The sequence below is a fragment of the Panthera onca genome, chromosome C2, assembly GCF_046562875.1.
Source record: "Panthera onca isolate mPanOnc1 chromosome C2, mPanOnc1 haplotype 2, whole genome shotgun sequence".
Classification (NCBI taxonomy): Eukaryota; Metazoa; Chordata; class Mammalia; order Carnivora; family Felidae; genus Panthera; species Panthera onca.
Genome location: NC_138347.1, coordinates 152,443,894 through 152,456,003, shown reverse-complemented (window position 1 = coordinate 152,456,003; position 12,110 = coordinate 152,443,894). Strand labels below are relative to the sequence as shown.

The window sequence follows — 12,110 nt, the reverse complement described above, 5'->3', positions numbered from 1 at the left end:
GAGCTACCCTGGAGCAGCTTGCCTGTGTATTTTGGGAATGTGTTAATGGTTCCTGGATCAGAGTAGAGCTCAAAATGCAACTCTTGGTTCTTCTGTAATTGCTGTGTGCTCTCGGATTGCCTTTGGCAAGCTTGTGCCCTTGGTAGGTCTCCTGGACTTCATGGTGTCCTACCACATGCCAATCACCGCTAAGAGAAAGAAAAGGGGCGTCTGGGTGGCTCAGTTGGTTAAGCGTCTGACTTCGGCTCAGGTCACAATCTCACTGCTTGTGAGTTTGAGCCTCAAGTCCGGCTCTGTGCTGACAGCTCAGAGCCTGGAGCCTGCTTCAGATTCTGTCTCCTCCCCTCTCTGCCTCTCCCCTGCTCATGCTCTGTCTCTCTCTCTCAAATATAAAATAAGAAAACATTAAAAAAATTTTTTTAAATAAAAAAAAAATAAGAGAAAGATAAGATCAGCAGATCAAGAGGCCAGATTGGGCAGCTGACCAAGTGAGTAGGCAGGCTGGGTCCTTGCTCCTCTCCTGATTTACCCCCATTGTCTATTCTGAGCTGGTCCCTAGAAGGGACTTCTGTGTCCCTCTAAGTGTCAGAACTACCCTCAGAATTTGGGGTCTATCATAATGGGAGGGGTTTGAGCTGGGTGCGATTTGTTTGGGATGACATGGGAGGGGATGCTGCTTGTGCACTGTCGAACATTTGGCTGAAGCTCGCTCCTGTGCGGGGCCTGAGAAAGTCCTTCTGTGGCGCTTGTGTCCATCGCATGGTCAATAAAGCATCCTTGCATTTTGCAAACCAGAGTAGACTACTTTTTTTTTTTTTTTTTATCATATTCTATCCTGCCCAGGCTACAGCCAGGGAGTTGAAGTGTGACAGGTCAAAGGCTGGATTAAACATTAACACAGCTGTCACCTCCGCTCAGAGGGGTAAGCGCCCCAAAGCCGAGCTGCAGAGCTGTCTATGGCCCCAGGCTGACCAGTAGACATGGCTCAATTTGGCCAGGTCCTGGCTGAAATAGGCGACTTTGGTCGCTTCCAGATACAGCTGGTGATGCTGCTGAGCATTCCCGGCTTCCTGTCCGCTTACTACATGTTTGCCCAGGTCTTCACGATCCAGCACGAGGCCCACCACTGCTCAGTAGCCTGGGTCAAGAACCACACTTTGAACCTGAGTGTGGCTGAACAGCTGACACTGAGCGTGCCCCTGGATGCTGCGGGCAAGCCTGAGTCCTGCCTTATGTTCCGGCCGCCCCCTGACGACGCCAGCCTGGAGGACATCCTCAGCCACCACTTCAATGAGACGCAGCCTTGTGAGGCAGGCTGGGAGTATCCCGAAGACAGGCCCCTGTCCCTAAAGAACGAGGTAGGGCTGCTCTTTTGCCTGTCTGCCCGTTTGGGGTCGGTCAGCTCCTTTGCCTGACCGTCTGCCCTCAGCTGCCGGTGTTGCTGCTTCTGTATCTGCCCTGGAGCACCCGTCCACGAATGACTGACCACTTGGTATGGCTTTTTTTTTTTTTTTTTTTTTTTGGCCATTCATCCTGCTTTTCTCTTTGTCCTCTGACTACTGGTCCATCTACCTTTCAATCCATATTCTGTCTCTGATCTGTCTGCCCCTCTGTCCATTTTTGTCTACCCTTTTATCCATCTATCCGCCTGTGTGCCCAGTTGCCTGACCTTTTTCCTATCCCTTCCTGCTTTCCTGTCTTTATGTCTTTCCCCCCACTGCTCCCATCTGTCGGTCCACTTGCCCTTGTCTTTCAGTCTGCCCCTGCGTATCTGCCTGCTTACCTACCTTCCTGGATCCCCATCCACTTGTCTGACCTCCTGCTTGCCTGATGTGGGCTTCCTGCCCTTCAGCTGCCCTCTCTAAAGCTCTCCCCACCTGCCTCCAGGGGACCGGACGCACTGTGACTCTAGGATTTGTCCGGCAGATAACAGCACTTGCTCTGCTTAACTCATTTTCTTAGGGAGGATCTGGGCAGACAAACAGATTCCCACTCCAGCCACCTGAGCAAGGACGGCTCTCTGGAAACATCCAGGCCCACTCTGCTGCTTCCCAGAAGCTGGGTCTGAGGCACAGCTTAGGGAGACGACTTGTCCAGGGCAACATAATGAGCTGATCGTGGACGTGGGACTCCCACTCAGGTCCCTGCAGGAGTGGGAAAGAGCACAGATGGTCCAGCATCCAAGGGGCGAGTGTTGTTGGGAGGTCTGGATGACTCACCTTGAGGGTGGCGAATCCTGAGCCTTTGTGGAGAGGGGAATCTGGAGTCCAGAAGCCTTCGTTTATTTTTTTTCTCTGCAGGTAAAAAAAGTATTTACTTTTTAGAGGCTTTCAGAGAATGATGTTTTGACCAAAGGCATTTTCTTTAAGATTTTCAATTTTTAAGTAATCTCTATATCCAACTTGGGGCTTGAACTCACAACCCCCAAGCTCAAGAGTTGCACACTCTACTGACTGAACTAGCCAGGCACCCCCAGGCATTCACTTTTAATATGTGACCATAAACCTGCCCCCAGAACCCTTGCAGCCTAAAGATCTGTCCTGCCTGTCTTCCTCCTGACCCTCCACCCCATTCTGCTCCATAGAGCCGCATGCGGCCTAGGAGCTCTCCCAGCAGAGCCCAGTCTGGTCCCCAGTGGCCTCTCCAGGTTCCCAGCATCACCCTCTTGGTAGGACCAGCCTCCACTGGTCCCCATATGCTGTGGGTGCCTACCTGGCCAAACACCATCCTCAAAACCCAGGCAAACTTCCAGACTTCTCAGACTTCCAGACTTCTTTAGCCCCGTTTACACCCTGTGCTGGACTGTTCATGCAATTTTGTTCAGTTAAGGCTTGCTGAGTATTAACTGTGCAGGGAACAGTCAGAGGAGGGAGACACCTTGTTCGAGTTCTCTAAGGATTTGAGGCTAACCTCTTGGTCTTTAATCACCAACCTGGACTGTGCCACCACCGGCATTGGGCCTTGGACCTCTTGCCCTTCCCTACCATGCTTCTCCTGCTCCAACACTCTCAAGGGCTTGGATTCCCAAAAGAGTGCACACCTTGGGTACTTTGTGCCCTGTACCCATGTGCTGAGTCCAACTTTGCTTCCAAAGCTCTGTTGCGTGAGGTCGTTTCCCTCTGCTTCCCATCTGTGAAGAGGGGCTCCACCACACTGATTCAGGGGACTCTCTCTGAGCTGACTTCCCAACGTTCCTTCTGATAACCAGCAGCTTCATATTCAAACTGAAATATGGATAGTCCTAATTTGAGAAGAAAAGAGCACATTGCCTTATAGGCTATGTATTCTGGAAGAGCAGAGTGCATTTCTCCTTCTCAATCTACCTCTCAACATTTCCTGGGTGCCCGTCCTTGGTAAAAGAAAAAAATAATTCCCAGCCTTGTCCACATGAACCTTGGAATCGGGAGGGAAATAGACTCTGAATGACTAACAACAGTGTGATCTGTCTTGGGCCCAGAGAAGGGGAAAGAATGGGAGGGAAGGGGAAGCAGAGGGAATAGCCGTTTCTAGATCCGGAGGCATGAAAATGATTGGCATGACTGAGGAATGCTGACCAACGAAGATGTTGGGAAATCAGGAAGAGATGACTCTTCCACGGTCTTAGATACAGAGCTGAGAGATTTGGGCTCTCTCCTAGAGACCAAAGGGAGCCATGGAAGCTTTTGGAACAGGGGAGGAAGATGTGATGTGAGTGCTCCAAGAATGGGGGCGGGATTCTGTGTGCCCACGTGGCCAGCCCCAGACAGAACCCTCCACTCTGGCCATTAGGGTCGGAGAGGGTAATGGCTGGCGTCCCAGGTGGGGAGGCCTTTTGCCTCTGTTCCACCTGCATGCCACGTCTTGGCACCTCTCCAAGCTTTGGCCTCTGTGGTTGCACAGTGGGAATGATAATCCTTTACGACGTTAGAATGAGGACTGAATGAAATAAGGGCTACACAAGCTATAAGGAGGTAGCGAGTGGTGGCCACCGAGTAGGGGCACCAGCCTCGGAAGACTCCCTGGGGTCGGCATCCGTGCCTTCAGAACACTATAGCCCCATGTGTCCGAGGTGTCGGTCACCAGCTGTGAGTTTCATGAGCACAGGGGGGGGGGCCGGTGCCCCCTCCGCTGAGCTGACATTTACCGAGGACTTCCTGTGTGACAGCCACTGTGCTAAGCATGTTCCATGCATTAATTCCTTTAATCCTGCTGGGGGACACCATGTAATATATTTTATCCCCATTTTGTACATGAGAAACCAAGACACCAACAGATAGGTTAACAAAGTCCCACAAAGCCTCTCTGTTCAGATTCCAGAGGCTGATAGCAGCAGGCCTTTATGAGTTATTTTAAATAGCGTCTAACTACAAAGGCACTCTGTGCTTGCTAAACAAAAACCAAACAGAATAGAACTGGGTGGGGGCGCCTGGGTGGCTCAGTCGGTTAAGCGTCCGACTTCGCCTCAGATCACGATCTCCCGGTCCGTGAGTTCGAGCCCCGCGTCGGGCTCTGTGCTGACAGCTCAGAGCCTGGAGCCTGTCTCAGATTCTGTGTCTCCCTCTCTCTATGACCCTCCCCCGTTCATGCTCTGTCTCTGTCTCAAAAATAAATAAACGTTAAAAAAAAAAAAAAGAATAGAACTGGGTGGAACAAGTTCTGATCCCTTATCTTGCCCCCCTTCGCTCCCAGGGGCCATTAGGCAATCATTAGACATATACTGAAAATTAACAGTTGTTCTTGAGAATAGAAGTATGAGCACAATGGTATCTCCTGGACTGATTCATTTCTTGCTAAAATGATTTTAGCGATTTTGACTGATGATGAGTGGCTAGTTGGCTAGCTCTAGGTATTCATGTGTTGATTCATTCAGCAAACGTTCTCTGAGCTTTCACGCAGTTTCAGTCCCTGTCTGGGGCAAAAGGGATGCCTGAACTCCATTGCCATCCAGCAGCGGGACCTCGGAGAAGCCGCTTAACCTCCCCTCCCTCAGGGGAATGGAATAATAAATCAAGGATTGGTGTCAGAATTAGATAATACATGTGAAGCATGCAGCAGACTGCCCAGCACAGAGTGAGCCCTCAAACGGCATCAGTGATTGTGAAGCTATCACCTTGAGCCGCAGAGGACAACTCACCTGTCGTGTTTCCCCCCACCGACATTCACGTCGGGAGCTGAGCTGTGTGCAGGGGGCACAGAACTCCCAGAAGGGCCCACAGACCAATGGGGGGGGGGGGGGCGGGGTCAGTCACATGTGCCTACAGTATGTGCACATGCAGTAGATACGTACAGAGTTAGGCGAACATGCATATTTTTTCCACTCAGTTTCTCAGTCTCTCTGAGTCTCCAGGTGGGTCGCCCCACCCCTGTGTGTGCGGGCACATGAGCGCCCACACGCACGCCCACGCGTGTGCGTGTCCCTCCGTCTTGATCTCCTTCTGCAAGTGGGGCGTGAGGGCTCCTTGGGATTCTCACTGGCAGTGAATGGTGAGAGTTTCACGGAGATTTTGCAGCCGGATGGGGACATTTGATGAGGCCCAAGGAAGTCACAGGGGTGCCCTGGCTGTGGGCTAGAGGCCCCATTTGTCAGGAAGCAGTAATCAGTGGCTGTCAAGGGTTCCAAACTTTGTATCCTTAATGTCTCAGCAATTCTACCTGGCATCTCCAAGCCAAAATAAAAACCTAAGTTTTGTGTATTGAGTAATTAGGGCCAAACAACCTAACAGGTAATTATGTTCAAATGACTTAGGAACTGTTTTAAAAAATAATACACAGAAACTGAAAGGAAATATCTTTCATTTTAATTTTTTTTTAATTTTTTTAATATTTATTTAGTTTTGAGAGACAGCACAAGTGGGAGAGGGCAGAGAGAGAGGGAGACCCAGAATCCGAAGCAGGCTCCGGGCTCTGAGCTGTCGGCACAGAGCCCGACGCGGGGCTCGAACTCAGAAACCACGAGATCATGACCAGAGCCGAAGTCAGATGCTCAACCGACTGAGCCACCCAGGCACTCCATATTTTTCATCTTTAAATAAATACAACACCCTACTAATAGGATGTATGTGCCCATTGGGAACTGTGCAACTTCTCAGTCCTTAAACACCGACACCCTCATTTTCCATTCCCCATGGTGCTTGCTTTTTTTTTTTTGCAAAACACCTCCCCAAAATACACCTTCACATAGATATGATGTCACTGGAAGGACTGTAGCGTGATCTCATGTTGAACCAGAACTGTCCTTAGTTGGTAGTTCTTGTAATGCCAGACAGATGTTGAGGATTGCTGCATTTTCCTTTAAAATTCCGAATGTCGTTCTGTGCCCCATGAATTTGTTCTGGTGCCCTGGGGTGCCTTCGCACACACTTTGGGAACCACGGGCATCTGCCCTGAGAGGTTTGCAGTGGGTGGGCTGGACGACAAAGGACTTGCCGTTGGCTGCCCCTGGTTCACATCTGCCTGTGTCTGCCTCAGTTCAACCTCGTTTGTGGTCAGAAGCACCTGAAGGAGACCTCGCAGTCGGTGTTCATGGCCGGGCTCCTCACTGGGGCTCTCGTCTTCGGGCCCCTCTGTGACCGGTAGGAACTTGACCGGCTCGCCCTTGGCCTCGCATGCTCCTACGTTCCCGGTACAGTTCCCCCTCTCGCCCCGCCCCCGCCCCCGTGCCCTTCACTGGTGTCTGGGATAAGGCCCTGTTCCCCTCTCCCTCAAACAGAGCTCGCAGGGCAGGGTCACGTGTCCTCTGTCAGACAGAGAGCCCAGGGCAGGGCTGGGTCTCCCATACTTCCTGCCCCTCTGTTACTCCAGGATCGGCCGCAAGGTCAGTATCCTGGTGCAGCTGCTACTGTTCGCCCTCCTCGGCCCGACCACGGCCTTTGTGCCCAGCTTTGAGCTCTACATGGTCCTGCGCTTTGCCGTGGCTACTGCTGTCTCTGGGTTCGCCTTCAGCAACGTCTCCCTACGTGAGTATCTGGGTCCCTAAACGTCCCCCTAGGTGAGTATCTGGGTCCCTAAGCCTTCAGGCATGGGGTGAGGCCTTGGGGTCTGGGCCGGCCACTTTCCCGGACTGCCCGGGGGAGCCTTGTCAGGCACCCACACCCAAGTGGGACCGAGGCCCACCCTGACAGAAGACCGTCTAGGGAATGACGGGGAGGGAGCCGGGGGCCCGCGGGTGGGGGTGGGGGCCTGGCCGGGTCTCAGTCTCTCTGTTCGCACAGTTACAGAGTGGGTGGGGCCCTCCAGGAGGACTCAGGCCGTGGTCCTGGTCCAGTGCGCCTTCTCCCTGGGTCAGATGGCATTAGCAGGACTCGCCTATGGCGTCCGAAACTGGAGGTATTTCCAAATGGCCGGCACCGCACCTGTCTTGCTACTCTTCTTCTACATCTGGTGAGGAGTACTTCCCAGGAGCAAGCCGTTTCCCCCTCCCCACCCACCCCTGCTAGCTGTGTGTGTGTGGGGGGGGGGGGGGGTGGGCGGGGGTGTGTGTGGTTGCAGCGCAACACTCGCATTCACCTCGGGGAACGCTCCACAGTGCGATGGGTGTGAGGTTCTGTGTGCCCTGGAACAGCTGGGAAGGCCCCTGGGGGAGTGGGGGGGTGGGGCGGGCTCCAAGGTCAGAGCCGTTCCTGACCTGCAGGGCTCTGCCAGAGTCGGCGCGGTGGCTTCTGACAAGAGGGAGGGTGGAGGAGGCCAAACAAGTGATCCAGAAGGCGGCCTCCGTCAACAGGCGGAAACTCTCCCCAGAGCTCCTGAGCCAGGTACTTCTCACAGGCCAAGCCCAGCCCTGCCCCTGAGTCTGGCAGGCCCAGACCTTTCTGCCTGGCCCCTCACTGTGCCTCGTGCCCCCAGCTGGTCCCAGAGAAGACAGGCCCCTCAGGGAACCCCCTGGATCTGTTCAGACACCCCCGGCTCCGGAAAGTGACCCTGATCTTCTTCTATGTCTGGTGAGCGCTCCAGGGCCCGCGCCCCGCCCTGAGGCCCACGCCAAAGGTCTGTCCCGTCTCTGGTGCGCGTCAGCGGCTGGGACACGGTGGCTGGCGGTCAGGGTCGGGCTGTGTGGCCTCACTGGGTTTCTCCCTGGCTGTGCTGCTGCCTCCTGCTCAGAGACAGGCTCCCTCTGAGAGGGATGGTGTCTCATCCCCCAGCAGTGATAGGGATTCGTGGACACTTTGCAGGTTTGTGGACAGTCTGGGGTACTTTGGCCTGAGCTTCCAAGTCGGTGACTTTGGCCTGGACATCTACCTGACGCAGCTCGTCTTCGGAACCGTGGAGGTTCCTGCCCGCTGCTTCAGCATCTTCATGATGCAGTGGTTGGGCCACAAGTGGAGCCAGATGCTGACTCTGGTTCTGGGTGGCCTCGTGTGCATCAGCATCGTCTTTGTCCCAGCAGGTGCCGGGGCTGGCTCTGCCACATTCCTGCCCTCCCCACCGCCCCCCCCCTCCCCCCCGCCTCCAGGAGTGAGGGCAACCCTGGGGCCCGGGAGCAGAGGGGGCCAGACGGGGCAGGGGTGGGGCCCGGGGCATGGGGCCGTCCACCTGCCTGCGGCTGACCGGCACCCTCCCCCAGATCTGCCGGTGGTGGTCACTGTGCTGGCCGTGGTGGGCAAGTTCGCCATGGCCGCCAGCTTTACCATCTCCTACGTGTACTGTGCCGAGCTCTTCCCCACCATCATCCGGTAAGGGCTGCCGCCCTCTGCCCTCACCCCTCCCGCTCCTCTGCCCTCACCCCTGTCCCGCAGGCAGCTGGCTTATGAGGCCGGCTCGCGGGGCAGCAGCGCGGATGGGGTCCGGGCAGCTAGGAATCTAGCCCGAGTCCCCGTCTTATCCCAGGCAGTGGAGGACAGATACAGAAGGAGGGCACGCCCTGGCCTTGTGGAGCCTGGGATATGGAGCAAGTCTAAGAATGAATGGCTCAGAAGGAGGAACACTCAGGGGTTGCTGGGAAGACGTGAGGTGCAGCCTTTGACCTGAGACTTGGTAGGCGAGCAGGGGGGCAGCAGATAGACAGGCCTGGAGGTGAGAGAGGCGTGGCACGTGGCCTGACTACATGCAGTTACTATGCAGGAGCAGAGAGCAGAAGGCCGGTGAGGCTGGGGAGGCGGCAGGCCTGCGGGGCCATAATGAGGGGCTGGGCACCCCCCCCCCCAAAGGCGCAGCGGGGGTGGGGCTGTGGCCCGGGGGTCGCGGCTGGGTGTGCTCAGTCGGACGGGCCTTCCCACAGGCAGACAGGCATGGGGCTGATGGGCATCTCCTCGAGGATCGGGGGGATCCTCACCCCTCTCGTGAGCCTGCTGGGCGAGTACCAGGCAGCCCTCCCTATGCTCATCTACGGCAGCCTCCCCATCGGGGCAGGCTTCCTCTGTGCCCTGTTGCCGGAGACACGGGGCCAGCCCCTGAAGGACACCATCAAGGAGCTGGAGGAGGAGCCCCACCCACGGTGAGCTGCTCGCTTTCTCTGAAGCCTAGGCCCCCACCTCACTATGTGTCCTCTGTTGCTTAGAGGCCAATACGGGGGCCCTCGGGAGCCACACACATCCGACTGGCTCTGGGCCAGGTCCCCTCCCCTGGGGGAGGGGCGGTGAAGGACGCTGCCACGGGACCCATTCGTGGCCGGCCGGTGACGGCCTCCGGCTCCCACCAGGTCTCCGGAGTCAGCACCTTCAGAAAAGGAAACAGAGGCTTCAGGAAGAACTTCCAGCCCAGGGGTGACCTTCGCGAGCAGCACGTACTTCTGATCGTGTCCCTGGAGCTGGAGCACAGCAGGGAGCTGCCTGGACACCCCCTGGAAATGGCTGGGGGCTGCCGGCACGGCCCCCCTCGCAGTTGGAGGAAGCACACCCCTGACCTGGTCCCCGTCCCGGCCGCTGGCTGCCCGGTTCTGAAGTGTCTGTGAGGGCCTCCCTCTTCTCGTCACCCCTCACCACCTTTCTTAACCCCGCCCACCCCCACCCCTGTTCTGGGGTCGGGCCTTGAGCGTTTCTTGGGCTTCCCTGGTTCTCTAATAGACTTGTGGGCTTACGGCTCCTCTAGTTCCCTCAGTCTGGGGTCCCCCTGCCCTCAAAACATTTAAGCCCAGAGCAGAGCAGATGGGTAGGGCCTTTCCAAGAATGCAGCAGCAGGGGGAGAGGAAGTTGGAAGCCGCAGCCGGTACCCAGGCCGGTGGGAGAAAAGGCTGTGGATGGGAAGGTTGTAGTTCCTTCCGGTGGCTGGGCTGGGCCCCGTTGGCTCAGGGGGAGGCCCCACAGGACCCGCCATCCTGCTGAGAGAGGACTCTGTCTGCTCGAAACCAAAGCTTCAGTGTTGTCCTCTCTTCAAAGAGCCTCCACCCCCTGCCCCGAGTTCAGTCCAGCTCATACCTGACCTCGTGGCCCAGGGAACAGCAGTGGGGAAAGGGAGGAGGCTGGTTGTTCCCATCCTCACCTCCCTCCTCCCTTTCACCTCTGCTGCTTCTGGCTCCTGCAGGGCCAGGGGAAAGGGCTTTCTGCTCTGCTGCTGCTGGCCGTGGTTCTTTCCCTGCGTGTACTGGCTGATCATCAGCGAGTGTTCTCTGGCAGGCTTCTAACAGCTCCTCCATGGGGACACATCGGTGGATTTCTCAGCGGTGCTCCCAGGGCCCCTGCCTTGTTCCTTCATCCGAGGAGCGTACTCACAGCTGACCTCCAGGGCCCTCTCTTCAGCTCTTGCCCCAGCACTGCTGCCCCCATCATGTCTCTTACTGCCAGCATTCCTCATCTTACGAGACAGCCCTCCTGGCTGCATCCCATCAAGGGACCTCCAGCTAGAGCGCCTTCCCCGGTAGCCACCTGGCCCACAAGAGCACCATACATCCTCGCACCAGCAAAGAGTGGAAAAGAGCTTGCCCGGCCTCTTCCCCTCCTGTGCCCTTCCTCCAAGGCCTCCCCAGCTAACTGCCCTGCAGACAGTGAGGTTCCGCCTCTCCCCAGAGGCCCAGGCCTGAAGAGGGGCTCCTTCTGGACCTCCCTCCCTTTCTCCCACTCACCTTCCCTGATGGAGGCTGGAGGGAGTGCTCCCCATCTTTGTAAATCTGGCACGAAGGTGTCCAGCACCTCTTTTGAATACGCGAATCTTTATTGAGGACGTAACAAAAGGCCAGTTGGCACTCCACGTTCCCCTCCCCCAAGGTGGGAGGGGGACACATGGGACATTTCTCAGACTCATGACCAAAGGAAGGAAAAAGCCAATGGTCACCTGATAAAGATCACAGTCATAAAGGACACAAGACTCCATCAGTTTGTAACTGTCTTCGTGATTTACAAGAAAAGCTCAATCCTAGGAATAGTCAGACCTCCAGAAACCTATAGACTCAATTTCTTGGAGCGCTGACATCACCTCCTCCCTTCATAGGATAAAAAGCCCTACACAGTCAGTCACTCCTCACACTTAGAATGCAGATTTTTCTGCCCACGAGTTCTGTCCTCGGACCTTAATAAAATCACTCTCTTTTTTTGCACCAAAAACGTCTCAAGAATTCTTTCTTGGCTGTTTGCTCTCGGACCCAACCTCCAGATTACATCATTTATTACTTACAGACTCAGCTTTGGGATGGTGGGGAAAAGTTCTTTTTAGCTTCCCGCCATGCACCCAGTCATGGAATCCCAAGCTAAAGTCACCCGTTGGGTACACCTGAAAGTCTTTTGTGGCGCAGTGTGGTACGCAGGCCAAACCTGCCTGGTCGTGAAAACAACCTGCCTAACCTGGATCTGGGCAGAGGCCAGTTCAAAGCCAGAGGCAACTCCTCCACCAAAGGAGGGACGCGGAGACTCGGAGCGCTGTGAAGCGAAGCTTTAATTAAAGTTCATGTGAGAGCAGGTGTCTGATGGACAGGCACCCTGGGGTGGGGGAGGGGGGGTTACAGCAGGCAATTTGTCTCCTAGTGTGAAGTCCCCCCCTCCCCCGCCCCGATTCCTGGGCTGAGTACTATAGAGGTTACAGTCTTACCAGGAAGTCGCCTATGCCCATGTAAGCCCAAAAAGTAGTCTGATTGGACTTGAGGTGACACAGAGACTTCAGTTCTTTGGCTCACGCTCATTGCAAAGCCCACAACAAATAAGCCCTGGGAATGGAGAGGGGCAGAAGAACCAGGAAGGGAAGTGTCTAAGGTTTGGGGGAGGGAGGGT

At 55.5% G+C, this 12,110-nt stretch overlaps 1 protein-coding gene across 2 annotated transcripts; it reads left to right on the top strand.

Moving 5' to 3' along the window:
* The first annotated feature begins 819 nt into the window (after nucleotides 1-819).
* SLC22A13 (solute carrier family 22 member 13) lies at nucleotides 820-12,110 on the top strand. 2 transcript variants are annotated; one of them, XM_060638262.3, is made up of 10 exons: nucleotides 823-1,358; nucleotides 6,448-6,551; nucleotides 6,781-6,935; nucleotides 7,191-7,359; nucleotides 7,610-7,730; nucleotides 7,822-7,916; nucleotides 8,148-8,362; nucleotides 8,540-8,648; nucleotides 9,194-9,409; nucleotides 9,614-12,110. In XM_060638262.3, exons 1-10 carry the CDS (start codon nucleotides 981-983, stop codon nucleotides 9,705-9,707), a joined length of 1,656 nt encoding a protein of 551 aa, XP_060494245.3. In that variant the 5' UTR covers nucleotides 823-980; the 3' UTR covers nucleotides 9,708-12,110. The 2 variants fall into 2 exon arrangements, with proteins under 2 accessions (XP_078288627.2, XP_060494245.3); XM_078432501.2 differs by having other exon boundaries at nucleotides 820-1,358; nucleotides 8,148-8,648.